General features: G+C 39.5%; 1 protein-coding gene across 1 annotated transcript in view; it reads right to left on the reverse strand.

The window, feature by feature from the left end:
- Positions 1-13,241, reverse strand: part of rap1gap2a (RAP1 GTPase activating protein 2a) — a 74,804-nt gene extending 61,563 nt beyond the window's left edge. The window contains exons 1-2 of the mRNA XM_058634798.1: positions 12,863-13,241; positions 9,129-9,164 (exon numbers count right to left, since the gene is read on the reverse strand). Coding sequence (XP_058490781.1) covers positions 9,129-9,164; positions 12,863-12,906 — 80 coding nt within the window. The 5' untranslated portion in view covers positions 12,907-13,241. The remainder of the gene's footprint in view (positions 1-9,128; positions 9,165-12,862) is intronic.
- Between the last annotated feature and the right edge of the window lie 13,926 nt (positions 13,242-27,167).

Raw genomic sequence — 27,167 nt, forward strand, 5'->3', positions numbered from 1 at the left:
TAAAAAAGCACTTCTTTATATTCCCTCTATTTCTCTCCAGGGCCCTTGCTCAATCTCAGTCAGTCCACTGCAACTCAGATGGGCAAAGACATTTGAAACCTCTGTTTTATAATTGCTGAGGAAACTTTGTGTCTGTCACTCAACCTGAACAGTTCCTGCACGCTTCTTGTGGTTTAGACTTTTTAATAAAGCAGCACACCTTGAAACTGGTTAGAGGGAGCGCACAACTCTGCCAAGGCCACTGAGTTTCATTTAAGTGGTCAAATCTAATATTTTCTTTCTTTCTTTGGTCACATCCCCAGAGAATTTCATCAAAATTCTATTCTGCTCATAGACAAACAAATGTTGGCCAGAAATGTCACCTCCATGGTGGAGGAGGAAATGTGACGACAGATGAGCAACATCTAACAGCAAGCTGACCTTTTTTTTTTTTCCCCTGTCAGCTTCTCCCCCACATGCCACATGTATCTGAGCTGTGGATCAGCACTAGAAGTACACTGGATGTGTCCCCCCCCATGACTGGGGTCATTTTAGAGTGTTCAATGACTGGGGACTCGAAGCGACAACCCTTCATTTACAACCCAAACTACCTTTCCGCTTGGCCATGGGCTGCCCCAAGTGCTAAGTGACCTTATTCTTGCAAAAACAAACACACAACAGAGACCACCACCACCACAGGTGCATGAGAGTCCACATCACAGAGCTGCGATCGATGTGTCAGAGAGGACGATGCTCTCAGATGTGAGCAGCTGCTCTGTTTGAAGTGAGTGGAACGAGGCAGCCGTGAGGAGCAGACACAGACGACAGTGGGGGAGGCACCCGTGGAGGACAGAAATAATGTATGACGAGTATCAGCGTCTAATCAACAGCAGTAAGCAGCTGACTCGCTCCCTCATTCGGTGTCACACACACACACACACATTCGTTTACACACATTCACATGTCAGGCAGACAGTTGGTGGGATTAAAAATCCAGCCTGTAAAACGATCTGTGGCTGAGCCTGAGAAACAAGTTATTTGTTATTTGCTAAATACACCGTTTAGAAAAACAACAGGAATTAGCGGCACAGGTTCAGAACCAGAATGATACGTTCTTAAGACTGTTGTCAGAAAGCCAACGTGCAGCATGTGTCCTCCTGACACAGAACAAAGCAATCACCTGATCTGTATCTGACACTGTGATGGACAGAAGAGCTTTATGATTGAATATCCTGAAGTAACAAAGGCAAAGCACAACGACACTGTTATTACCCGCTGCTACTCCATGCACCATTATCCTTCACTGGTACATTTCAAACTGCCATTGTTTATTTCCTTATTTACAGTAGATCCATCCCTTCCATTACCAAAAAAGTGACAGGACTTAACAAACAGCACCTCAAAGTTACATGACACAATGATTCAAAAGTCTGTGCCTCAGAGGCCCAATCAGAATTTAGATAACATTTCAATAATCTGTGGTTCTAATCTTTAATATGAGATTGTTATATATTCAGCTCTTAGTATAAGGAAAAGTGTTTTATTACAAAATGTTCAAATGCAGCATCATTTCTTATGTATTTCATGAAATTTAAATAGTAAACAGCAGTAATGACACACCCAACCTCACTTTCTCTAACAAACTTTAACTGTAAGATACAAATGTGGATATTGTAAAATTACACACAAGGCAAGCAGAGGTAACTCACCACAGTTTGCGGGGCATCGTCTCACAGGATTAAAACACAGAGCAGATGAAACCTCTCCCCCTCTTCTTGTGTGTGTTTCATCCCTCTCACTCTATTATAACCTGACGGCCTACTTATAATACTTATTCACACACGCGCACACACACACACACACACACACGAGGGTTTGATTATGCAGTTATTAGTGAGGCGTTGTTTGAACTGAGAAGGTGGAGAGATCTCTTTTTAGTAACCATGAGCAGGGGAGAGAGGGACTGTGGATTAATGATAGAGTGAGAAGAAAAGGAGAGGCGAAAGGAGGAATAAAAACCATGGACTGAGGGCAGTTGTTTTCTCCTCTCTGTGTGGCTATATTATTTTCCCAAATGATTCCAGCCCATGAGTTTAGACGACCAACTATTAAGTCAACAGGGGACTTAATGCTAAAATAAATTGAGGAATATGAAAAGCTGTATTAGACTGTAGAACTAATGATTTAGATGAGTAACCAATGCAACGGGGGTTAAAATGATTAAAAGTAATGACTCTCCTGTTTGTCTTCAAGTCCCACATTTTCTTCAACTTCAGACTTTAATGTTTTCTAAAAGCTCTCAATGTATCATAAATGAAGGATAGTATACTCTCAAAAGAGGTTTATTCTATTAGCAAACATTGGCCCCTTCAGCATTGAACATGCACATTTAGTTTGTGCGTGTGTGTGTGTGTGTCAGTGTTAGGATGTGGATGTTCTGAGCTACCAAGGGAGGATTTGAGGGCTACACATTTAGGAAAATTACCTTAATAAGCTTAGCTTTAAAATAAAAAAAAGAAAGAAGAAAAAAAAGAAAATGGATGTAGTCAAGGAGGTTTAGACAAGCGCAGAGGAGGCGGAGAAATGGTGATCAGCTGTTGCTGTGGCAGAAAATGAATCAGGATGTGAGAAGAAGCTGAAGGTAGTGGTGAAGAAGAGGAGGATTCTGTCCCTGTTCTGAGTACATACATGGGTTTGTATGACTCTACATATGATTACAGCTTTGTAAATTAGACTTGAGACTCATCCAATGTCACGGTGTGTATTATTAGGCAAGACAATGCAGCTCTATTTGTCGAGCACAAATTGTAGCACATTTCATACACAGGGGCAACTCAACATCCATCTTCTACCGCTTTATCCTCCATGTGAGGGTCGCTGGTGTCAATTTAAGATGGCATAGGTTGATAAGGGGCTGCACACTGGACAAATCGCCAGTTCATCACAGGACCACAGAGAAACAAACAACCATTCACTCTAACAGTCACACCTATGGTCAATTTAGTGTCCAATTTGTCCAATCCCCATATTGCATGTGTGGGAAATAACTGGTTTTCTTCTTGCGTCCTGTAATGTTCTAAAGACAACAACTAACAGTCAAGCTGTGAATGGAGGCTCTGGAAAGTGTATGATAAGGAAGGGTCAACTTAGGGTTTCAACAAATGGCATCTGTTATTCGTCGTAAACATTAGGTGACATCTAAGGGGGTCATAAACGTTGTTTCTTGTGTCTGTTGTTGTTTTACTTTGATGTTTCTGTATAAGTGGTGAAGCTTTTTGGAGGAAGGGGAGAGACCATTTTAGACCGTCCTTGGTGACAGTGTCTCTCCTCCATGCAGAAATCCATGCATGCAGTAAAGATATGATTTACTCAACACTGATGACTCAAGAATTTCTTTCACATTTTGGCGACGAGGATGGGATGGACGCTCCAATGCTCAGGGCCTGGGTTCTGACTGAAGGTTATTACTGGTAAGGAAAAATTCCGCTCCACAAAGGAGGACAGGAATTTGCTTGATGTCAGAAACGGGTGCTGACCAGCGGACGCTCCATCTATTTAAAAAGTGAGTACGGTGTTTTTTAAATCATTTTCAGGTAGACAGTTATAATTCCTTTGTGGTAGACTGTCGAGATATTCTATAATTCCTGTGTGGTTGAATATCGAGGTCCGGTGTAATTCCTTTGTGGTAACCGAGACCGTCTTCATATAATTCCTGTGTGGTTTTGAAGACTAGAAACCTAGGTAGACAGTTGTAATTCCTTTGTGGTAGACTGTCGAGATATTCTATAATTCCTGTGTGGTTGAATATCGAGGTCCGGTGTAATTCCTTTGTGTTAACCGTGACCGTCTCCATATAATTCCTGTGTGGTTTGGAGACCGTCTTCATATAATTCCTGTGTGGTTTTGAAGACTAGACACCTAGGTAGATAGTTGTAATTCCTGTGTGGTAGGCTATCAAGATATTCTATAATTCCTGTGTGGTTGAATATCGAGGTCTGGTGTAATTCCTTTGTGGTAACCGAGACCGTCTCCATATAATTCCTGTGTGATTTGGAGACTAGCTTCATTTAATTCCTGTGTGGAATTGAAGCTCTGAATTAAAATAAAAAAAAATAAATAAAAAAATAAATTCAGCCAATAAGTAACAACAGTAAGTTGAATATACGGTGCCAGATTTCGAAAGAAACTGTAAGACATGGTATTCTTCTACTAAGTGAAAATTGAGCATAGAAATTATAAAAAAGTTAAAGAGAAGAAGAGCAAATGTTAAAAAAAAAGGGAAAAGTGTTAAATTTAAGTTTCTTTTAAAGTCTACATATATTTTTACAATTGGGACTTAGTAAAATTTAAATTTGGACTATGTGTTGTCTTGTATTGTTTTGTGTTGTTCTGTGAGAAGAAGAGGAAATTTTTTTTAAGAAAAAAGGTGTTAAACCTAGGATTTATTTTAAAGTCAACATAAATTTAAAATTGGGACTGAGTAAAATTTAGAAATTTGGTTTATGTGTTGTCTTGTATTGTTTTGTGTTGTTTTATGTATGTGTGGACATAAGATCAGTTTTTAGAGCTTGTGTTGAAGAGGAAAAGCTATTTTTGATATGGGGTCATTGCAGGCTGTGAAGTTTGTTTGAGTTTTTTATTTTTTAGTTGAAGTTATTATAGCATGAGCGTTAGGCTATTAACATATTAAGTAAATAAAAAAGAGAAATGGGGTAAAAGTGTTGTTGGAGACGTTCCACTCTGGCACCATTTGACCGAGGAAGTGTTTCCTATAATAGGCACATTAAGTACTGATTGTTTGTAAAGGTGTAGGGTAAGAGAGAAAGGAAAAGAAAGTAAAGAAGAAGGTGGCAAAAAGAAGGAAAGACAGAGACGTAGGGCCAGAGAAGTGAATCTGCCTCCACCATATGTTCCCCCCCGTGTCTGCACCCCCACCTCCCTCAAAGACAAACAGCAGGACAATCACCTACAGCTGAATCCCAAAAGGACTCTGAAGGGGAGAAGGAGAAGAAGCCAAAGCTGTACCCTGATCTGTAAACCCTTCCAACATCTATGAGGGAAAACAAAGGGACTGATATTACGACTCAACCAGCTAACATTGCCTTTCCCAGACATGTCTCCTCTCCATTAGCAGCTTCTTTTGACTACTGGCTCTGGAGTCAAGGGGACAAAGGAAACGTGCACCAGATGCCTATGTTGACATTCCCAAATCCACAGCCACGGCCAACAGATGAAGACGAGGTAGAAGCTGTGTGTCGGAGGTGTTTTAAACTCAGATGGGCCAACATCCGACCGGCCAACTGGTCGACATCCCCAGCCATTGAATCAGTGCGGTTCAACGACATGATGGTCAACCTGGCTGAAACTGTGCGTGCTGCTTTCCCCTTAAGAGTGTGTTGGTCAGAGATCCACAACACAAAACAAAAGGAGGGTGAGTTAGCAGCTGACTACCGCACTCGTATGGAAACTGTTTTTGCAGCTCACTCTGGCATCGACGCAGAAAATGAGGCATACGATCATCTTAGCCTCAAGGATCTTGTCATGGCTACATGTGGTGGATGGGAAACTTTACAATAGCGAATATTTGGACACACGTTCTGCACGCTGAACGAAATAAGGTTTTACTTTCAACAGATCGTTAAATAAAAAATTTGGTCCCTGGGATGAAATGATTGTTCATGTGTGTATCCCTGTGCTAATTGTGTTTTGTATAACTTTTTGTTGTTGTTGTACTTTTTTGTGTGCACTCACTTGTATGCAAGCTTCTGTGTATAGGTGGAGTACTTGGAGGTGACAGAACACCATTGTATGTGAAAGTACCTTGTGAACAAAATAACGATTGTGAATTGAATGTGTGTCACATTTCAGAATAGGCCTCAGGAAACCATATAGTGAGATAATTCAGATGAAGAGATAGTATGAATAGAATTGTTTTGTTTTGGGTTTTTTTGGTGTTGTTTTATTTTTTCTTGTTACGTACTGAGAATTAATAGTTAACCTATACTAATATGTTTGCCATGTGTAGTCATAGAAAGAGTTAGTTGATGAGACCATGTGATTTCCCAAATATATGTTGACACTTTGTGTCAAAAGGGAGGAATGTGGGAAATAACTGGTTTTCTTCTTGCGTCCTGTAATGTTCTAAAGACAACAACTAACAGTCAAGCTGTGAATGGAGGCTCGAGAAAGTGTATGATCAGGAAAGGTCAACTTAGGGTTTCAACAAATGGCATCTGTTATTCGTCGTAAACATTAGGTGACATCTCAGGGGGTCATAAACGTTGTTTCTTGTGTCTGTTGTTGTTTTACTTTGATGTTTCTGTATAAGTGGTGAAGCTTTTTGGAGGAAGGGGAGAGACCATTTTAGACCGTCCTTGGTGACAGTGTCTCTCCTCCATGCAGAAATCCATGCATGCAGTAAAGATATGATTTACTCAACACTGATGACTCAAGAATTTCTTTCACACATGTTTTTGGACTGTGGGAGGAAACCCGAGAACCCGGAGACAACCCACGCGCACACGGGGAGAACGCAACTCAACGCACTTTACATAAAAACAAATGAAAACAGAGTACGATAAAATAAAAAGAGAGAAAGAAAACAAAAAGTTAGTCCACAGAATATGATATAAATGACTTGAAAATGAAAATATGTACAGTGCAGCGAAAAAATAAAACATAAAGTTATATGAAGCTTAAACAGCTCAGTCATGAGAACAGATATGATTTTATCCTGGATTTATTTGGCACAAAGGGATGAGGCTTTATCAGTAAACATGAATCCACTGATGTCTCTGCTTCTCTCCTTCTTAACTAGGTGGTTTTCTTACATCCATACACACACGCACGCACACATGCACCCTGTCTGGGCAGAGGAGCAGCTCAGGCCGCAGAGTCACGACTCACTCATTCATATTCAGAGCCACTCGACAGCAGCCAGTCTAATGACACCTGGCCAAGGACAGTGGGAGACACTGTGTGTGTGTGTGTGACCATATTTTTCTTTCACTACATATACAAAAACATCTTTGAACATAAATAATCTTCTTCTTTAGCTGTACAAATCCAGGAAATGCCCCATATCTATAACATATCTGGCTACTACATAGCAAACAACTATATTTTTAGGGCATTTTGTTTGTAATGTGTTATTATTATTAAGATGATAGAACTGCCACAGTGTATATATAAGATGTATTGATCATTTAAAAATGTAAATCGCACCCAAAAAGTTAAAACAAGTTGACTTTCTGAAGGAAATTACAAATTATAGGTGGACAAAACAAAATGATTTAGAGAGTGAAGGCGAGATTATTGCCTCTTTGGTTGTGTCCGCATGAGCCCCTGTGCTTGGATTTGAAGTGTGTAGCTCCAGACAGATTTAAAATAAACGGACCAGCAGACAAAGACACACATGCAGAGGCCCTTCACATCTCATCACTACGGCAACCTCCATTAGGGGGCTTTGCCAGTGGTTTGTTTCAACAAAACGTTCTCAAAGAATATCACATGAAGCAGGTACAGTGCAGTCGAACAAATAATATTCACAACGGCTTTCGGTTCCTACCCTGATTTAATTCTACCAGTAAGCTGATATACAGACAGCATATCTCTGTTATTGTTCTGATTTTGTTTTCCCTCCTCAAATGATACAACCCAGTCATAAATAAACCCCACATCAATCAACATGTCAACACTATCGTCTCCGCTTACAGCTTTGAAAAGAAGAGCAAAATTCAAATGATGTGTTGGACATCAGATGCTCTTGTTTCCAAAACAAGTGAGAGTGAAAAATGAATCAAGCATCAACAAAGCAAATGGAGGAAGAACGCTGAGTTACCAGATAGTTTACTGCAGCTATTACAGGTCGTGTCAGCAGTTGTACGACCAAAGCAGGTTTTCAGTCAATAGTGGTATATAATACTGGACTAAAAATGTCCTTAAGTTAAAAGTAGCTTGTTTAAAATTTAAGTTACTAAGTAACTTTTTTTAAACACAGTTGGTGTTCTTTCTTGTGTTGTGCAAAAGGACAAGGGGACACAAATCTAATGTATCAGTCAAAATGTGTCAAAGGTCACAAATGTCACTCACTCAGAGACCTTAATTAACGCCAATTCACCTGTCCCCATCCTTCACCTGTCCTCTTCCCTCACCTGTCCTCGTCCCTCACCTGTCCTCATCCCTCACCTGTCCTTTTCATTCATTTGTCCTCATCCTACACCTGTCCCCTTCCCTCACCTGTCCCCATCCTTCACCTGCCCTCATCCTTCACCTGTCCGCATCCTTCACCTATCCTCATCCCTCACTTGTCCTCATCCTACACCTGTCCTCATCCCTCACCTGTCCCCATCCTTTACCTGTCCTCTTCCCTCACCTGTCCTCGTCCCTCACCTCTCCTCATCCTTCACCCATCCTCATCCCTTACTTGTCCTCGTCATTCATTTGTCCTCATCCCTCACCTGTCCTCATCCTTCACCTGTCCAAATTTTAAAAAGTACAGTAAAGTAAGTAAGTAAGTAAGTAAAACCTACTTAATAATAGTATTGCGAGTAAATGTAATTAATTACTTTCCACCTGCATATATGCTTCTTGACTTCAAGTGCATAGAGAATGATATAACAGTGAACAACATGGTGATAATCATTTACTGATAGACTGTTATACTTTGTCAAACCCTGTGAGAACATCTGAGCCAAAGTCATTGTTGAGCATGTGACAAAGACAACGAGCTCACAGGATCTCCAGCTCTGAAACCAGTGCCTCGATCAGGAGCGAAAACAAGGAATACGGAAAAAGCTGAACATTGTTTGTTTTCCTCCGAGACAGTGAGGAGAAAGGAGGAATCTGAGATCTGACAGAGAAACAAGTAGTGAGTGTGAAACGATGCACCTTTGTTCAACTTGTTCAACATGAACAACGTTACATTAACGTAATGTCCTTTATTATGTACAGTGTGTATGAATTAGTGTATTCTCAGATGTGTCATCTTTCTCCATTAGAGCAGAGCAGGCAGTTACACATCAGTGTTTCCCAGGTATTTTCTTAACACACATTACACACACACACGATTGGCCTTGACTGACTAACTAAGATTAGATATTAACTTTTGTCTGGCATGAATATTCATTTGGATTTAAAGAGCAACTTACCGAGTTTTCAGTGAAGCCAGTGTGGATTTTTCAACCCTGGAGAGGAACGAGAGAAGGATGGAGACACACAGAAAGAGAGAGAGAGAAAATGTTATTACATATCTGCAACAATTCTTCTCTGAAACAGCAGTTTCAAATACTTGCACCAAGCAATTTAGCTTTATAGAAAGATGGATATGAGCATTGTAAGACAGCAAATCGACATGGTGAGCCACCGTGAGATTCATGATTTCATCTCTGCATGGTAGAGTTGGTCTGCTGAGGTTTATGTGGTGCGGAAAACAGTGGTAATACGCTTCTGTGTGTCTTGCCCTGGGAAAATGATGATTTACTGTGTATAGTGTATGCTGTGTATTAGGTCTGAAAGTACTAAGTGCTTTCTTTGTCATATGGAGCAAAGACACGAGAAAATATTCACATTGAAGAAGCTGAAACATCAGATAATTTGTTTTAATTATTAAAAAAGAGCACTCAAACTAATTGATTATCAGTATCATATGTTTTACTGCACGCACTGTTATGCGTATTGTATGATATAGTACACGCAGCGCTGAACAACATGATGTATTAAATGATGTACTGTATGAACTGTGTGCTCTGGTGCAAGCACTCTGTGTGCATAGTCTTTCTTGTATGCAGGACAGCCCTCACTTCTTTATAGCCACACTGAAGTGAAAAAGATTGAAGGCTAAAGATTAACATCTCAAAGGCCTGTCACTCTCAGACTGCAAGAAACAACAATATTCTCTGCTCGTATAAAAACAAGGCTGAACTGTGTGACTTCAATTCAATTTGCATCCTTTAACCAGACATGACGTCTAGACTTGACTGTGTTTCATAAAGTTTCTCACATCTCTGTGAGGTAACAACACAAGTTAACATAATTGAGCCTGGGTTGGTGTCATTGAAAAGTCAGTGGTAAAGAGCTGCTCAGACCGGTTATAACAGATCTCACTGTTTATAGGGGTGGCATGCTTCACTACATACTGTTTATACCCAAAACATGGAAAATCAGAGCCAGTAAAATTCTTTTCAGTTCAGTTGCTGTTGACTGTTAATAATTGTGGAGGGTCTGTGAGGCCCATTAAGCTAAAAGGAAAAACAATAAAGGAACACTTAAATCACACATCAGAATCTTTACTGCTAAATAAATTGCACAATTCTTTGAAAATGAGGAAACATCCACCAACTTAACCAAAATCCCTAAACAACTGAGGGGTTGGATTCACAATCACACAGAAAATAACACTGATAATTGAGAGTTCCCTTTTTGAATGAGCATCTGTAATACAGCTTTTTTGTTTGTTTTAACACATTTGCAAGGGAGTCAGTACACATGCTATTCATGAGTGTTTCAGTGCTTGTTTTCCAGTGCTCTCATGCCCAACTCGGAGATTAGAACATTAATTCTTTAATCATTTTAGAGACTGAGCTGTGCGGAACGGTTGCTAATCTAAAGTATTTGATGCAAATGTACACATTTATCTAAAAAAAAAAAAACCCACACAGTGTATAAACACTTTTGCATGATCTATTTTTTACCACGCCAGCAGCCAAACCATAGGTTTTAAATATTATTTGAATGTCTTCCAGCATTCCTGAATGGTATCAGTAAAACCGCAGAGTGAGGAAAACAGCACATTTCAGACAACGTGATATGTTAGAAATCATGAAGAGGTTAGTCACATTTCTGGATCATCAGTTTACACGATACATTTATAAAACATCCCATTTAACACAACTGCAGTAAGTCAACTGCCAGGGTTTGCAGTGGATAATTGCTGTTCTGCTGTAGCGACAGCTCATGCTGCTGCACCATAACAAATGTTACTCTCTCATTTTTAGTGTAGACACCGCCTGTGCCCTCAAAGGATTTGTTTCTGAGTAGTTCAGCAAATATACCGCCCACCTTCAGCCTGACTCATCACACAGATCAATCTTTGTTTCTTTTTTTCACAAATAGCCTTCCTCCTCAGACTCAGTTCCACATTTTCACTTATGTATCTGCACACAGGTGTTTACACAGCTCACCATCTGATTGAGCCATTCATGTGTCCATGTAACACAACAACAAACGCTGCAAGTCTTTAGATTGATTGATAATCATGGGCTTTCAATGCCAAGTATGCCAAGTAATAAAATCCAAAATCAGGCAAGATTTAACCCCTAAGAGACTTTGATTGTCCCTGCATCCCCCATTTTAAAACTACTCAAACTATTCAAAGAATGACAACACGTAACACTTTGCAGTTTAATGACATTTTGCCTATGGTCACATTCATTGGAGCATGATATTAGCTTTGGATCTTCTGTAACCAACAGAATCACATGCTTCCCTTGTTCAGACATTGAAAACTCACTCTTTGAAACTCTATATTTTGTTGATGATCTGTTACAGGTCGACTGTGTTCAATATTCAATATTCTACCCGTGACTATGTTTGTATCCCTTTAAATCAATTTGGTTTTCAGAGATCTGGACACTTTGCTTTCCAAATGCTGGCATGTTTCTACAACATCCCTACTACACAGATGGTGAGTGGTTTTACCCACATAAAGCCGATGAATAAACAAAGAAAAACGAGGTTTCACAGACACTCTAAAGGGAGAGGTGAGTGGAGGAGTCCTTGTGAGGTCGCACCATTAAATGTCAATAATTCTAACACTGGAACTTTAAAAGGATCCTCCAAAAACTTAGACTGTGATAGGACTTTAAAATGTAGACAGATTTAACAAACAGCAGTAAATATTAAAGCAGTAGGGACTCCAATAGCAACCAACTGTATGACTCCCACTAAGCCTCATTTTTGCGGTGTTTTCCTCTTCCTCCAACATGTTTTGATTGTGACGTCATATTTCTACTGGTGATGCAGGGGTGGAAAAATACCACGAGTAATGAGGATGGTGATAATAAAGCTCCTCCAGCTTCATTTCAGTGAGAAAGAGGCAGGTCAACTTCTTGTCTACACCTCGTCAGGAATGAACTAACAATGGAAAAAGTCTTACTGCTTTGGTTTTTATCACTGTCACACAGACTGGCCCCTATCCCTGCTGAAAGTAATGTGCTGCTGTTGTGCTTTTTCTGTTTTAGGTTATTTCTGCCTGTGTGGCAGAACACGCAGCCTCAGCCCAGCCAGGGAGGTTAAGTGATCTGAAGCCGCGCTTCACTGTCAGAACACCAGCAGCAGGGGAGCCAGCACAAAAACACTCCATCCAAGTGTGTCAGTGCATTTAGCACTAAATGGGCTCCCTGGCAGCTTCTTCAGCACTGCATCTTGGGAATTCTTCTGAACCAACAGAGCAGGGAAAACATAACCAGTAAGAGCTGTGTGTGTGTCCATGGTCCCACAACATGGACAACTGCAACCACAAGAGACAGCAGGGAGCGAGACAAAGGAGACACTTGATTGTACTGTAGCCTCTCTGAATGGAGACAGCACAGAGTGAAACTGTACATTCTCACACACACACACACAGTGTTAGTGAGGGTTAGAGGTGTGACAGAGCACTCCACCCATCCTTCCTTTTTAAAAGGAAAGTTTACATTTCTGTCAAACACACAAACACACACACACACACGGGTGTAGAGAGAGAGAGAGAGAGGGAGAGGGAGAGAGAGAGAAAGCACAAAAGCTCATAATGTGCACTATCATAAGAATGTGCATTTACTGTGCATATAACACAAATGCACACACTCACACATCTACACACATATCTAATGAAAAGTAAACATACCATCCAAATCCACTGAATGTCATGCTTCTCCTCCTCCTCATCATCTTGTCAGAGTGAACTTTTTTTTTCGCAGTCTGTCTCGTTCTCTCCCGTGGATGCTTGTCCTGCTCAGTCTCTTTCTCACCCTCTTTCTCTCTTTACTATCTACTGCTGCACTTTGTCAGTATCCTAACTTCCCTCCCCTCTCTCTCTCTCTCTCTCTCTCCCTCTTTCACTGGTTTTGTCTCTATTTGCCTTCTTTTTTCACCTCCTTTGTCTCACTTACTTGATCCCCACGTGCCTCTCCAATGTTGTTGTTCTTTACTTTGCCGCTTGACCAGTTTCCTAACTACTTCCCTGCAACAACTATCACTGTTTGGATTTCATTTGAACACACTCACTAAGTGCGGTTCACTGGCATGAACAGGTAGACTGAAGTATATACTCTTATGCTGAGGGGAGGAGCAAGGGAGGGAGGGAGGGAGGGACCACAATCTCCTATTTGATTCTGTCAGTGTTAGAGTCTCTCTCTCTCTCTCTCTCTAACATTAACCTAACAAATCTTAGCCCTAAAATTTAACCAGTTCCTCAGCAATTAGCTTCTGCCTCATTAGAACCAGATTTTGGTCTCCATGAGGACTATGAGAAGGTCAGTGTTTACGGTTTATGCCAGAAAATAAGAAAAATATACATGACATACACAACAACCTTTGATGCCAGTGTTTTGAATTGAAAGATGAGAGATGACGGTGTGACATTTGTTCATTAGGTTTCAATGTTTTCACAAAGCACTTTCACTCTATTCAGTTGGTGTTCAGGGTTTTGACAAACCTGAGCCACAGTTTCTGGAAATGTGTTGACATTTTTTGGGGAAAAGGTCAGTTCCTCGCGCGTGTCGCGTGTCCCCCCAGCAAGTCCACTGATTTATACCCACTCGCCACAGGTCGCACTCAAACAGTAGCATGCAAAAACAACTTGAATGGTGTGGCCTAGAGGGCATAGCAATTACAATACACCCACTCCAGCCTGATGACACCGAGACTGTGTTTCAAACCAAATGTTGAAATGCTGGTCATTCATTTGGACATGATTTATGTAAGTAGAGTTTGACTATATATTCAAAATGCATTGTTTAATGTAAAATGTTCCATCTCCCCAAAGACTGAATGAAACAACTAATCATGTGATACACAGTACAATATTATAATAAACTAAGTGCTGAACAGTGTTGCAGCCAGACTAAAGCTTACACACACACACATACATATTTATAGATATATAGACGTTTGACCAAAGGGAGTGTCCTTCCTGACACCTTTCCTCTTCACTGCAGAGTTCACAGGTTTCACTCACACACATTATGCAGATAAAGGTTTTCACAAAGCTTTTGTTTCAAACGTCAGGCAGGTTATTCATATTCATTTCAGTGCTTCACAATATCTTATAGTTTATTTGTTAATTGTGGCTGTTTAATTAACATGCCACATAATGTCATTTTTAATCCAGTAACAGCTGTGATACAGGATTAGTGTTTAGGATTTAGTGACATCGAGTGGTAAGGTTGCAAATTGCAACCATTTGAAAACTTATCCCTTCACCTCTGTCACTATAATGTATAGGAAAGAATCTTAGTTTAATTTCTGCCAGAGACTCCCCCAAATCATACTGCCGCAACCCCAGAACGTCACTTTCCCCGTTCCCTCACATGTATCATGATGTGTATATTTTTAGGAGGATCTGGTCTCACACTAAAGATTCCAGAATAAGAGGCTGAATTCTCCCAGCTATATGTTTCTTTCTTTTTTTATTTTAGTAAACATGTAGATCAGTGTTATAGTTATAGTTATCAGTCCTCTACTGCCATGGTTCTCAAACTGTGCTACATGTTCCCCCTGGTGGTTTGTGAGGTTCCTCTGGTGGTAAAACAGAAATACTGTTCTGTGACCGGAGTGGAATTTTAACCGTCACCTTATCTCTCGCTGCATAATGGTGTTACTTAGCTCAATATTTTCTCAGGTGGTACTAGGTATAAAAAGGTCGCTCTTCAGTATAGTGACAACCTGATTTAATGACAATGAGATTTAACTTCCTCCAGCTCAGGTAAAATACTTTGAATGGCCCCGGTTCAATTGTACATTATGATGCTCATTTTAATGTACTGTAACATACTATGTTAAGGACATACTATTGTATTTTATATATATTTACATTTGAGGTTCTTAACGGTAAATGTTTGAATTTAAGTCATATATTTAAACAGTGTAAATGAAATCCTAAAGATACTGAAAATATTCAGTTTTGAAATGCTGGTGTGCTAGCCTGTCCAGTGTAGAGACAAACAATAAGCTTGATGGCAGAATTAAAGAAACTAACTAAGAAAATAATGGCCCGAGGAGGTTGCAGATTTGAATATCATCATTTTCTAAATGATCTCAGGTCCTTTCTTCCATGAAAAGAGCTGTGATTTTATTTGTAATCATTTCAAAAAAGTACTTAGTGATCAAAGAAGCCAAACAAGCACTTCTGAAGCCCTTTGAGTGATTATGGTCAAAAGCTTTCACAGTGATGTATTATTATTTCCTCACTCTCTCCCTCCTTGGCTGAATGAGTTGATGATTTGATGGGCTTTCAGTATGAAATCAGAGTAGAACAGAGTGGACGACTTCACCTAAATTATATATATATATATATATATATATTATTATTATTATTATTATTTTTTTTTTTTTTTTTTTTTTTAAACGTATTAAAAAAAACAGTGACCGTTAACATCTTGTCATACAGGTGAAATATGTTCTCTATCATACACATCATAGAATTCATGCTGTGTTCTTTGGAATAGAAAGTTGTAGAGTCTTTCAATCAAAATGATTCATTTTGTATACTGAGGGGCGAATGAGAAGAACTTGTGTGGACATTGTCATAGACGGTATATAATACGGTGGACGTAACCTTCTGGTTTGAAAAGTGAGGCCTAGGAAGTAGGGTCAAAGTAGTATTATTATTATTTTTCATTTTCTACACAAAATTCCTCAGTTCCACTCTGATCACATACCCTGGAATTTTCAGTTGAGCAGTATTTCTGATTTTCCTCCAAGTACCACTAGAGGAAGCAACTTTGGTGGTACACATACCACAGTTTGAGAACCAAGGTCCTAAACCAGGGCTCTGCAACCTGCGGCTCTAGAGCCACATAAGGCTATTCAGCCCCTCTGCAATGGCTCCTTTCTAAATTGTATTTATTTTATTTTTTCCAACACCTCCATTTTTAGAGATCAAAGCAATAAATAAAAGTGTTTTAACATTTTGTGCGTCACATCCAGTGTCCTCCCAAAACTCCACAAAAGTATGCTTGAAATAGGGGAAGCCCCAAATATTGTCTTATTTACTTCAAAGTGGGTTACTTTTAATTTCATTAATTTTCCACAAAAAATGGAAGGACAAAGTCTACATAATTCTGTGTTTTATTTCAAAGTAATTTATTAGAGTGGAGAAGGAACAGAAATGTCTCTTTTCATACTAAAGGGAGGACCCACTTTGACATTTCTGACTATTTTTTACTGTAACACATACAATTATTTAGAATTGGTTAGGCAAACATTCAACATTTCATTGTGTACATGAGTTATTTAATAACTCTTAAGTGAACGACGGTGACCAGTGTCTCTGAGAAAAAGTGCATTACAAATAAAATTCATTATCATTATTATTATTATTATTGTTTGTTTTTCACAGAGCTCCGGTTGCTGACGTCACACAACCAATACGTCGTTTGTATTTTGAATACAGTGACCCATGTACTCACCTCAGTACAGGTAGAAAACAGTTAAGTCCATGGAGGTTTACCATTAATTCTCCAGTCATTTGAAAACAGAGTTCTTAACGCTGCCACACAGACTCTAGTTTCCACACCTGCTGCTCATTACCTGGAAATTACCTGTGTATTTCCTTTGCTAATGCGCCGCCCAGTGGTTAAACACCAGAACTGCATAAACACATGGTCACCTGAACAGGAACATTAAATGAGAATAAAAATAGTATATCCTGGATCCAACATTGAATTATAATATTTGTTTGTGTTTTCTTCATCATTTGGACACAAGGATAAGAGAAATAAGTATGTAAGTATGACAAAACTGATTAAAGTCTCTAATGAACACATTTCAACATTGTTTACAGTTTAATTATCAGTCAAAAAGCTCCAGTATGAATTATTCTAAATATTTATTTTGAATGACCCTCATGCAGTGCCTGCTCATGTAAACACCCTTTAAACCTCATTTCCATGAAATTCTTTTCTATGAGCCACTAGGAGCCGAGGATGACACTAACACCACATTTTCAATAAACAGAGCGTATTCATATTTTTCTCTGAATTATTATTTGCTTTCGTGGAGCATTGTGATACAGAGAAATACTTACTTGCTCTTGCTTTGCTTCAAGGTTCAATTATTTGCCTTCATACCAGATGACCATGCTCTTCTATCACCTTTTCAGCTCTGATATTATTTCAGTAAATTAACGACTTGGGAAGATTTGTTGCTTCCAGAGTTTGTAAAGATTCACACTCTTGTCCATCTTGTCAAGTACAGCACGTCAACATTGTTCTGAAATGTGCCACTTGTATTCACAGCCACATTTTGTGTTACCACTGGATTCATGACAAGAAGGCTTGGGGGTGTATGTCAGTGTAACTTTCCTACCGAAAAGTTGTTATGCTGTAGCATTGCTGTATCGTAATATGCTTATTTAGGGTCAGTAAATTGATGCCAGTGCTGCTTTGTGAAACAGGACAATAATCATCTGCGTAATTAAATATATGCCACAAACCAATACTGATATTAGTCCAATACAGTCATTTTAGAACATTTATGAACTATGAAGCTGGTAACAACACTTTAATTATACCCTTAGGGAAATTCATTCTCTGCATTTGATTTGAGAAATCTTCCTAGAATTAGGAGCAGCAGGCACCCATGCTTTTTTGACCTAGTGAGGACTCAAACCGGCAACCCTCTGGTTGACAAGCCAAGTTCCCATTCTACTTGTGCTACAGTTTCTCCAGAGATAAGATGTTTCCTACTTTATTACTTCTGTTCCCCTGCACCACCACCACTGCTCCCATCTATTTCCCTGCTATCTAATAAGGTACTTAGTCAGTGCAGAGATTCCCAGGGGGGAGATATAAACCACAGGCAAATGTGAGACACCTGCCTGAGACTCTAATAGGTTACTCAGTCATATGAGGTTGTTTTAATGGCTCATGTCTCAACCACATCCATCAACATCTATTATAACCCACACAGATGAGCCTTGAGAAACACAGACGAACCAAACCTGCATTTGGAACATCAAAAACAATGATTACAAACAAGATTATATTGAGATTATCATTTAATCTAATCTAAAGATTGTGGCCCAAGTATAATGCAAAATGTCCCAAACTGACCAATGGTGAACAATATTTTTTATTATTATAATAATACTAGACATATAAACCTGTCTAGTGTTTTAATTACAATTTCCCGCATGTTATTTTGATTTAATGTTTTGATTCCATTTGTATTTCCATTGTTATTCACAGATTCATTTTGCATTGTATATATGTGACTTTGTTGTGAACTATATGTCAAAACAGACACTTTTACTTTGAAAGTGGGCAAAAACACAATCATATCATTGTTGATGGCAAAAATAGAAGTTACTGCACAAGATCACAGTGTAACCACTATGACCACTGCATTTGAACCAAGAACATAATGAGAACATTATTACAACAGTTATAAAATATTGGAATGCAACTGTGAATACATGATATCTTAATCACATAATTAAACTGATTTTGATGTTAGGATATAAGAATAATCAAATATTCATGGATAGACTTGCATGTAGTCCTGTTTGTTTGGAGAAAAAAAGACAATGACTTAATGGAAGAAATGTTACCGATCTGCTGCTCTGAATGTGATAAAACCCAAAATGATACACACACACACAGCAGCACACTCTCTTACACAAACACACGCGGAGAGTGAGAGTGAGAGAGAGAGAGAGAAAGGGAGGGGGGAGAGAGAGAACGTGCAGCATGTTCCCACTGTGATCTTAATAAGAACCATGCATCAGTTCATCAGTTGTGACTCATTAAGACAAACAGAGCGTAATACTGCAGATATTTCACTTCCACAACCTATTTGAGGGTTGTGGGAAAACATTAGGTAATTGTTTGCAGCATCAAACCACTTTGAGATTAAAGGCAATAAAATATATTGCACACAAGGCACTGACAGATCACTGACACATTTTGTTGATAAAAAAGAATCTGTTTTTATCAGCCTTCAATGTGATAATACAACCTCAAGAAGAAGAAAAAGAAAAATGACCCACATTATAGTAGGTTTAGTCATTTCATTTTTAAACTAAACTTATGTGACTGGTTATTTAGTGATCTATTGTATGTTGTTAAGTAAAATGTGAAATTGACCCTATTTTAACATCCATTAAAAAACAGTGTCTTTTGGATGAGGCAAGGGCAACAATTGAAAAGCATGCACACAAATCAATAAAGAAATCAAGTTGCTCAGTCACAGAACATTCGTACATTCTTGATATAGATTATGTACATATGAAATAAATGTAAGGTGGTGAAAATGACAAATATTTGCATTATTCTGAAATGTAGTGCAGAGTCACACGGCAACTGACCCTCATGTGGAGGATAAAGCAGTAGAGAATGGACGGATGAAATGTAGTGCAGGTGAAATGAAAATGTATATAGTATATTACCTATAGGTAAATAATAATAATAAAAAAAGATTTATTAATTAAGAACTTCATGTTTCACTCCCCCCAATGCTGGGACCAACAGTGTGTACATACTAAAATCTTCTTCCTTTTTCATTCCTTGTTCACAATTTTTGCTTTCTTCTGTGATTCTAATTTTAAACCATTCACTCCTCACTATACCTTTCTCTCGTTAGCTCTATTTTTATCCCCCCCACACACCTCAACTACTCAGATTGAAACCTTTTTTTTGTGTGTGATTCATGGGATGTGTTGTTTTTAAGTCCGCCTGTAAAGCCATAGACACATTTCCGCATCTGTGAACAGTAAAGATTCATATAATTATTACGTTATTCTGCCCGTTGGTGGATGTTAGTGAATGTGACAGTAAGCCCACTCGAACACCCAAGTCTTCTATACTACACACATACACACACACACACACACACACGCGCGCGCACACACACACACACACACAGAGACGGAAGGGAGAGAGATCCAGAATCAGAGAATTCACACCCCTGTGCACTCCTGCGTATGAGCCCACAGATATATACGCGTGTATGCTGACACATGTGCACACACAGTGCATGCACTCAAATTAACAAGCTGTGACACATACACACACACACACACATACATACAGCACCTCTTCCACCCACAGCCTCCGGTTGCTCACTCTTCCACACAACATTGATCAGTGAAAAAAGTGCAAAAGTCTCAGTGCACCAACAGCTTTGTAGTTTTTATATCTGTCAAATGATGTGATTATTGGCATTTGGATTAATGAAAAGTTCATATATCGGACCATGACGCAATGTGGTTTATTCTTCAACATGGTCTCCCCTGCAGTCTGCATAATTCTTCCATCACTATTGCAGTTTGGATGCTCTAAGTACAGAAGCGTTCATTCTTATAGTCAAAAAAGTCCTCAACAGCAGATACTGTATTTCCATTTCCACAAAAGAGCCAGAAAATGTCCTGTAACTAAGTGCTTTTGCCCATTTTTTCCAGAATAACAATTTACTGCGTCTTAAAATACTGAATACTGAATGGTCACTATAGCATTGCTAAAACGACAAATCTAATGGTGACCTGAGACTTTTACACCGTACTGGAAATTCATGCAATTCCCTTGACTGCAGCGCTGTGGGTGTAAATAACTCACAGACCCATGATGTTGAAAACACAATGACAAAACACTCACAGGGACAACTGCAAACGCTCACACCCACACAATCACCATTTAATCAGCCGTGCACCGACAACATGGCGATTTCCTCACACGGAATTTCATTTTATGGGCAGACTCTGGAGAAGTTGGTACTGATTGTGGATAAAAAAAATATTTGGTTTAGGAATCAATAAATGGGGAGAAAAAGAAAAGGAAATAAAAGAAGAGAGAACTGCAGATACGACAAACAAAGGTTGGCTAAGGTATCAGTAACGATCGAGGGAGATGTCACTGCAAATGAGATTCAGTCACCAGAGGGGAGCATGTGAGGTAAAGGAAGTATGGCGTCGCAGGGGAGAAAGAATGAAGGGAGGGTGGAAGTTAAGTATTTAGAGAAAGGGAAATGGTCAAGTGAGGGGAAAAAAACATATTCAACAAACATAATATATAAATATAATGACATAATAAGGAAAAACAAATAAAGGGTGAATTACGATAGTCATAATGTTCCATCCCTCATAAATCTATTACAAAGAGAATATTAAACTAGAGTTTGACTAATATTCTAAATTAAACCACAATAGCAATACCCCTCAGGCAAATCCCAATTATATACACCATCATTTCTACCTCTAATCTCTAAATACACACCAGGGTCCCCGAGCCACAAACTTCAAACCTTTAATGTTTTTTCACCCCCACTTTGAGGTTGTTTACTGCACATAATGGGTAAAAGAGGAAAGGAGAGCGAAGGCACGTGGGGGAATGTTGCTTAGTGACACAAGAACAAATCACTGCTATAGTGAGAAACACAGACAGAATTAGAGCTGATAGGCTAAATCAGCATTGTGTGAACCCATTCAGCAACAGCTTCAACGTAACAGACACTTGGTTATTTTTTTTACAGTTTGCACAACAGCTCCTTGGCGTTTAAATCTTATAGAACTATACTGACATTTTAACCATTTAAATAAAACATTACATGTACAAGACATTTCTGAGAGCATTCTCATGAACTTAAACAAATGACATGACGCTCTCATCGTATCCTCATCATAAAGAGCAGTAAAGACACACAGAAATAACAGGAATCTACGTGATGTGATGTGATTTGCAGTCATTTTACGTCTAATTCTCACCATGTTTAGTGAAAATCCACCGACGCTTTGTTGAGTTACATGTTATTGCAGTCAAACAGAAACTGCACAAAGGTCCAGTGTGTCACATTAAGGAGGGTTTATTGGCAGAAATGAATATACTACCAATCAGTATGTTTGTATAAGTGTATAAGTGAAATAGAATAATTGTTTATTATTATTCTAATTGTTTTTTTGTTGCCAAAGAAAGAATAAGCCTTGATATGGACTGATGGCACGGCCGTGTCTCGACAGCAGCCCCGAAAAGACTTATGTTTTGCCTTTTGAACTATTGCAAACAATCCTTTTTCAATCCTTTTCTGAGACACAGAGGCTTGATGCTATAGTAGATCTTTATCTTTATGGAGGAAACATTCATCTTGTGCTCAATGAACGACTGTCCTAATACACACACACACACACACACACACACACACACACACACGGAGCGCTTTCTCTGAGGAAACTCACACATGACACTCTCTGACTCCCACTGCCTCTCGCTCTGTGATGCATGCAGTACACAGGGAGCACGTTTCCTCGGGGAGACTTTTGCTCACACACATTTTCAGTGCACTTTCTATGTGTTGTAGTGCATGTGCACATGAACATGAATGCCCACTGGCGCATACACACCCACCCACCCACTCACACACACATCTTGGAAAATTCATGCATGCATGAAGACATTCACCATTGAAATTACAAATAGCTCAGAACACATTTGTAGGAATGTTATTAACATAAAAAAAATAACTTCATAGCAGCCACCCTAACTCACCACCCCCACCCTCCAAATTTAAACACAACATGGTGTCAATCTGACAGAAAGTGCAGCAGAACCGCAAAATACTACACCATTACAGGATTTAAAGAACCACTATGCCCCCATTGGCTCTCACAGCGCATACACACTCGCACACACACATACATTATGACTCCATATAACACAGTATCAGACGCATATCATTATTTTCCTCAAGTTTACAACAGTATAAAGAACCTCAGAAATGAATTTCCACTTATTCCTGTGTGTGTGAACGTGGATCACAAGTGTCCTAACCTGCAACTCGCACAGGCTCCACTCTGCAGCTGGAGAGTCCTCACATAACACATAACACAACACACTCTTCTCTCTCTCACTCTCACACACACTCGCGCTCTTCTCATCATCTCGTTTTGGCTCCCAGTCTGCTGATGTCAGGAGCAGCAACAACAGTAGAGGCAATAACAGTGAAAGCCTTACCTCGGCTCCCCTGCAGATCCTTTACAAGCTGGGCTGAACATCTCGCTGTCAGAGGGTGGTGCAGCATTAGCAGTGGACCAGTGGCCAGAGCAGGAGAGGCCGACTGAATGTGCGTGAGAGAGAAGGAGAGAAAAAGACAGAGAGCGGGTATGGGGAGAGGGAGTGCATATAGGGGGGAGGGTACACAGGGTAGAGCAGAATTATGAGATGAGAGAAGGCAAGAAAATCTGTGAGTGTGTGTGTGTGGGAGAGAATGGGAGATGGTGTTACCATGGAGAGGGCTACGCCTTAACTCCTTTAAAGCCTTTTAACACCAAGGTAGTAGGAAGACACAGACAATGTCAGGCTGCGAAAGGGAGAACAGGGAAATGTTGGGTTGTTTTTGACGTGATGCAAAAAAATTTCAATTCACTGAATCAGTTCTATTTTATTAAGATGCCAATGGTGGGGGGGGGAATTGTGGACACTTTGTTTGTGTTGTTATTTTCACCCAAGTGGGTCTCAGATACTGTCGGACTCTGAGGTGAAGATTTGATTTTTTTTTCTTGATTTTGCATCATGACAACATGTCAACAACATGATGTGAATGTGTCATGAATAAAAAACGTGTGCAGCTTTAGCAGCAACACATAGCCAGAGAGTCTCTGTTTTGCAGTTCACAGTAAGACGTTCTTTCTTTAAATTATTCAAAGTAACATAGGTCGGTATGTGATAGGTTTGGACCTACTTTTGACCAGAGACATTATGGTGTTTAAGTGTGTAGGCAGTATGACTGCAACAGTGAATAAAACCCTGTTCTCACTTCTCAGCAGTGTGTTACAGAAAGAAGGCGTACAGTAAAGGTCAATGATTTTGATGAGTCAATACACATTTCACCTCACAATGACACACACACGCACAAAACCCTACAAACACCACAGGATCACAGGTGTCGGTTATACAGTATAAAGAAGAACTCCCCATTGAAGTACAAAGGTAATCAGATCAATCACACACACACACACACAAGGCTTGTGATTGATGTGTTGCTGAGAGGCCAGTGTTCCTCCGATGGCCTAAACAGAGGACAGAAGCATCTGCCTCTCTAAACTATTTCGTATTGATTGGGTTTACTGCCTGTGGCTCTAATAACACACACATGGGCACCCAGCAGTCCTATGAAGAAAGACACAGAGAAAGGGAAGGAAAGACAGCAGGTTTAATTGAATCCTTCCTCCCCCGTAATGGATAGACCAAAGCAGACACAAGTCACCGTCTCTGAGACACAAATGCACACACACAGGTTTGTGCACCTAGTCCTGTTAAGACACAGCATTGAGTTCCATTATTTTTACAGCCTGGCAAAAACCTTATCCCTAAACTTCACCATAACCAGTTAATGCCTGACAATAACTATAACCTAACTACTATTCTCAAACCAGTGCCTCAGAAATGAAGTTCTGCCTCATCAGGTCCAGGCTTTGACCCCCATGTTCCTGACAAAGTCACTGTTTATACCAGAGAAGGTCCTAAAGGCAGGCATGTCCAAAGTCTGCACCTTTGGTTTTATCCCAGATTACAAACCCAGCTGTGACAGACAGATATACACACTCATCTCATATTATGTTATTATGTTACTGGACTCCAGATGTGAGGCTCAGTTTTGGTTACATTTCCATTTAAAACTGATTCAATTGTGATAATAAAAATGTCATTAATATAAAACAGCGCATTTGTATGTAAATGTTAGGTCTGGAATGACCATTGGCCCCCGGAAATCTTAACATTATGAAATCTGGCCCTTGTTAAAAGAAAAGTTTGGACACCCCTGTCCTAAAGACACAATAACAACAAGGGCCCAAACACACACACATTTGCAGCCCCTCACGGACATAATGCATTCCTTGGCCCTTACCCCGCCCTTAACGATCACAACTAAATGCCTAACCCTAAATCCAGGTATTAAAAACCCGTTAAAGATGTGAGGACCAGACAAAATGTCCCCACTTTCTAAAAATCTCCTCACTCCACATACAAGAACACACACACACAGACAGGCGGTGGTTTATTTTGACTATGTGTCTTCTTTTCCTCTAATCTCCAGGCAGCTTGGCGCGCTGGGAACCTTTGTCGGATCTAATTGGTATTGCTGGTCGGGGTTGCTGTGGAAACCAGTTAGAAAGTGTTGTTTGGAGATCTGCCAAAAGTTCAGATTAAACAGGCTGTAATGGCCTCCACTCTACTGCAGATGCAAATAGAGACACACTCACATTTAAAATAGTCAAGATTTATAGTTTGTTATATTTTTGAGTCAGAAATGCAAACAAACTTCCAACCCCACAGAGTGCAAATCCTCAATTTTGGAAGGAACACTGTCCACATCAGCAGTTGGTCATATATTTCAAATTAGGATGTAAGTGATTTAAATTCAAAGAGCCTGAGTTGGTGTCTGACGGTGATTATTACTGCTGCATGCAGTCTGCCACAATAACAAGACTCCCACAGGATTGAATCTGTGAGCTGCAGTAACAAGCAGCATGCTGGCGTGAGCCGAAGGAACATATGTTTAATTACATGAAACGTGGACTCAAAGTGTCTTGTTACATTTGTTACATTACTGTTCACTGCTTGTCAATGCAAATGTCTAATTAGATATTAACACGGCAGTGTTGATATATATATTTGAAACAGTATCACACATTTGCCAAAAAGAAAAGGGTGACCAGCAGCTGTCCCTAAAACTGATCACTGCTGATTTTCTTATGTGCGGGACAGCGAAAGCTATGAACGTGTCACTCAGAAAAGGCTGTCAATTAACAAAATAAAGCTGCAGATGTATTTATGAGACATCTTAGACTTATAACCGTAGTGTGTATCTTTGTAAATGGAAAAAAATGTCAAATTGTCAATTCAGTTAAATGCTAATTATGCCTAACAGCTTCAAATTACTCTCTCTCTATTTCTCAGTATAGTAATGTTTGGATCTCATGTTGCCTGGCAACATTACGACACTGCCCACAGGAAGTGGTTTTTGGCTGAAAGGACACCACCATGGTGCTTATAAAAAATGAGACAGCTGCAAAATGGTTTTAGTATGACTGCAAACACTGAGAAGTGACCATGAAAAGTTTCAGAAGTGGAATCTACTGCTTGTGAAACTCTGATGGCTCAGCAATTCGAGTAGAGAAATGCATCTTATACTGGCCTGCCTCTGCCTGCAGCTGTATACACACGGTCGCTCCCTCAGTCGGGTCTGATTATGCTTGAGCTAGTTTTTCAATGTAGGACGTGGCATATAAATAATGCAGCATAAGAAGAATATCAACAACAACAAGACAACATCACCAAAAGGTACACAATGCACCTTTAAGCAGGAGCACATTTACATTACACAAGCTTTTTGTTAGAATAAAAAATAAGTAAGGTAAGTAAGGAAAATAAGATACTACATTGGTCTCAATAAGCCTGAATGTCCACTATAAAACTGTGGTGATTGTATTGACTGTATATAAGCATTCACTTTTTAGCATCTGCAGCTTCTTATTTAATATTTGAAGCATGGTCTGTTATGGAAATTAAGTTGTTTTTCTATTCTGTCAGAATCGATTTGCCAGACATTTGAACACATACCTCACATCAATCCAGTGACATCAAATCATATTCTTTATACCTTAAACCTTACATCATTATATGACAGACACTGTTGAAATCAGCAAACCTGGTATATAATGAGGACATTTCTCTGGTTCTCATGTAATATCAGTCTACACAGACTCTTTAATGGCCTGTATAATGTTAGGATTGGCCCTTACATTGGCAAAGCTTACAAGACCCTGAAACATATTTCAAAACATTATATTTAATATACAGACGTAATCGTTACAACCAACCTCTCAGTGTAATCCCTGCGCTGTTCACTTTGTATGATGGAGAGTGTTGACTGAAGTGCAATGTCATGAAGTAAAGGTTACAGGATGGAGCTTCCTGTGCATCAATCCTGGAGAGTGAAAA

Source organism: Solea solea, chromosome 7 (assembly GCF_958295425.1).
Source record: "Solea solea chromosome 7, fSolSol10.1, whole genome shotgun sequence".
Taxonomy (NCBI): domain Eukaryota; kingdom Metazoa; phylum Chordata; class Actinopteri; order Pleuronectiformes; family Soleidae; genus Solea; species Solea solea.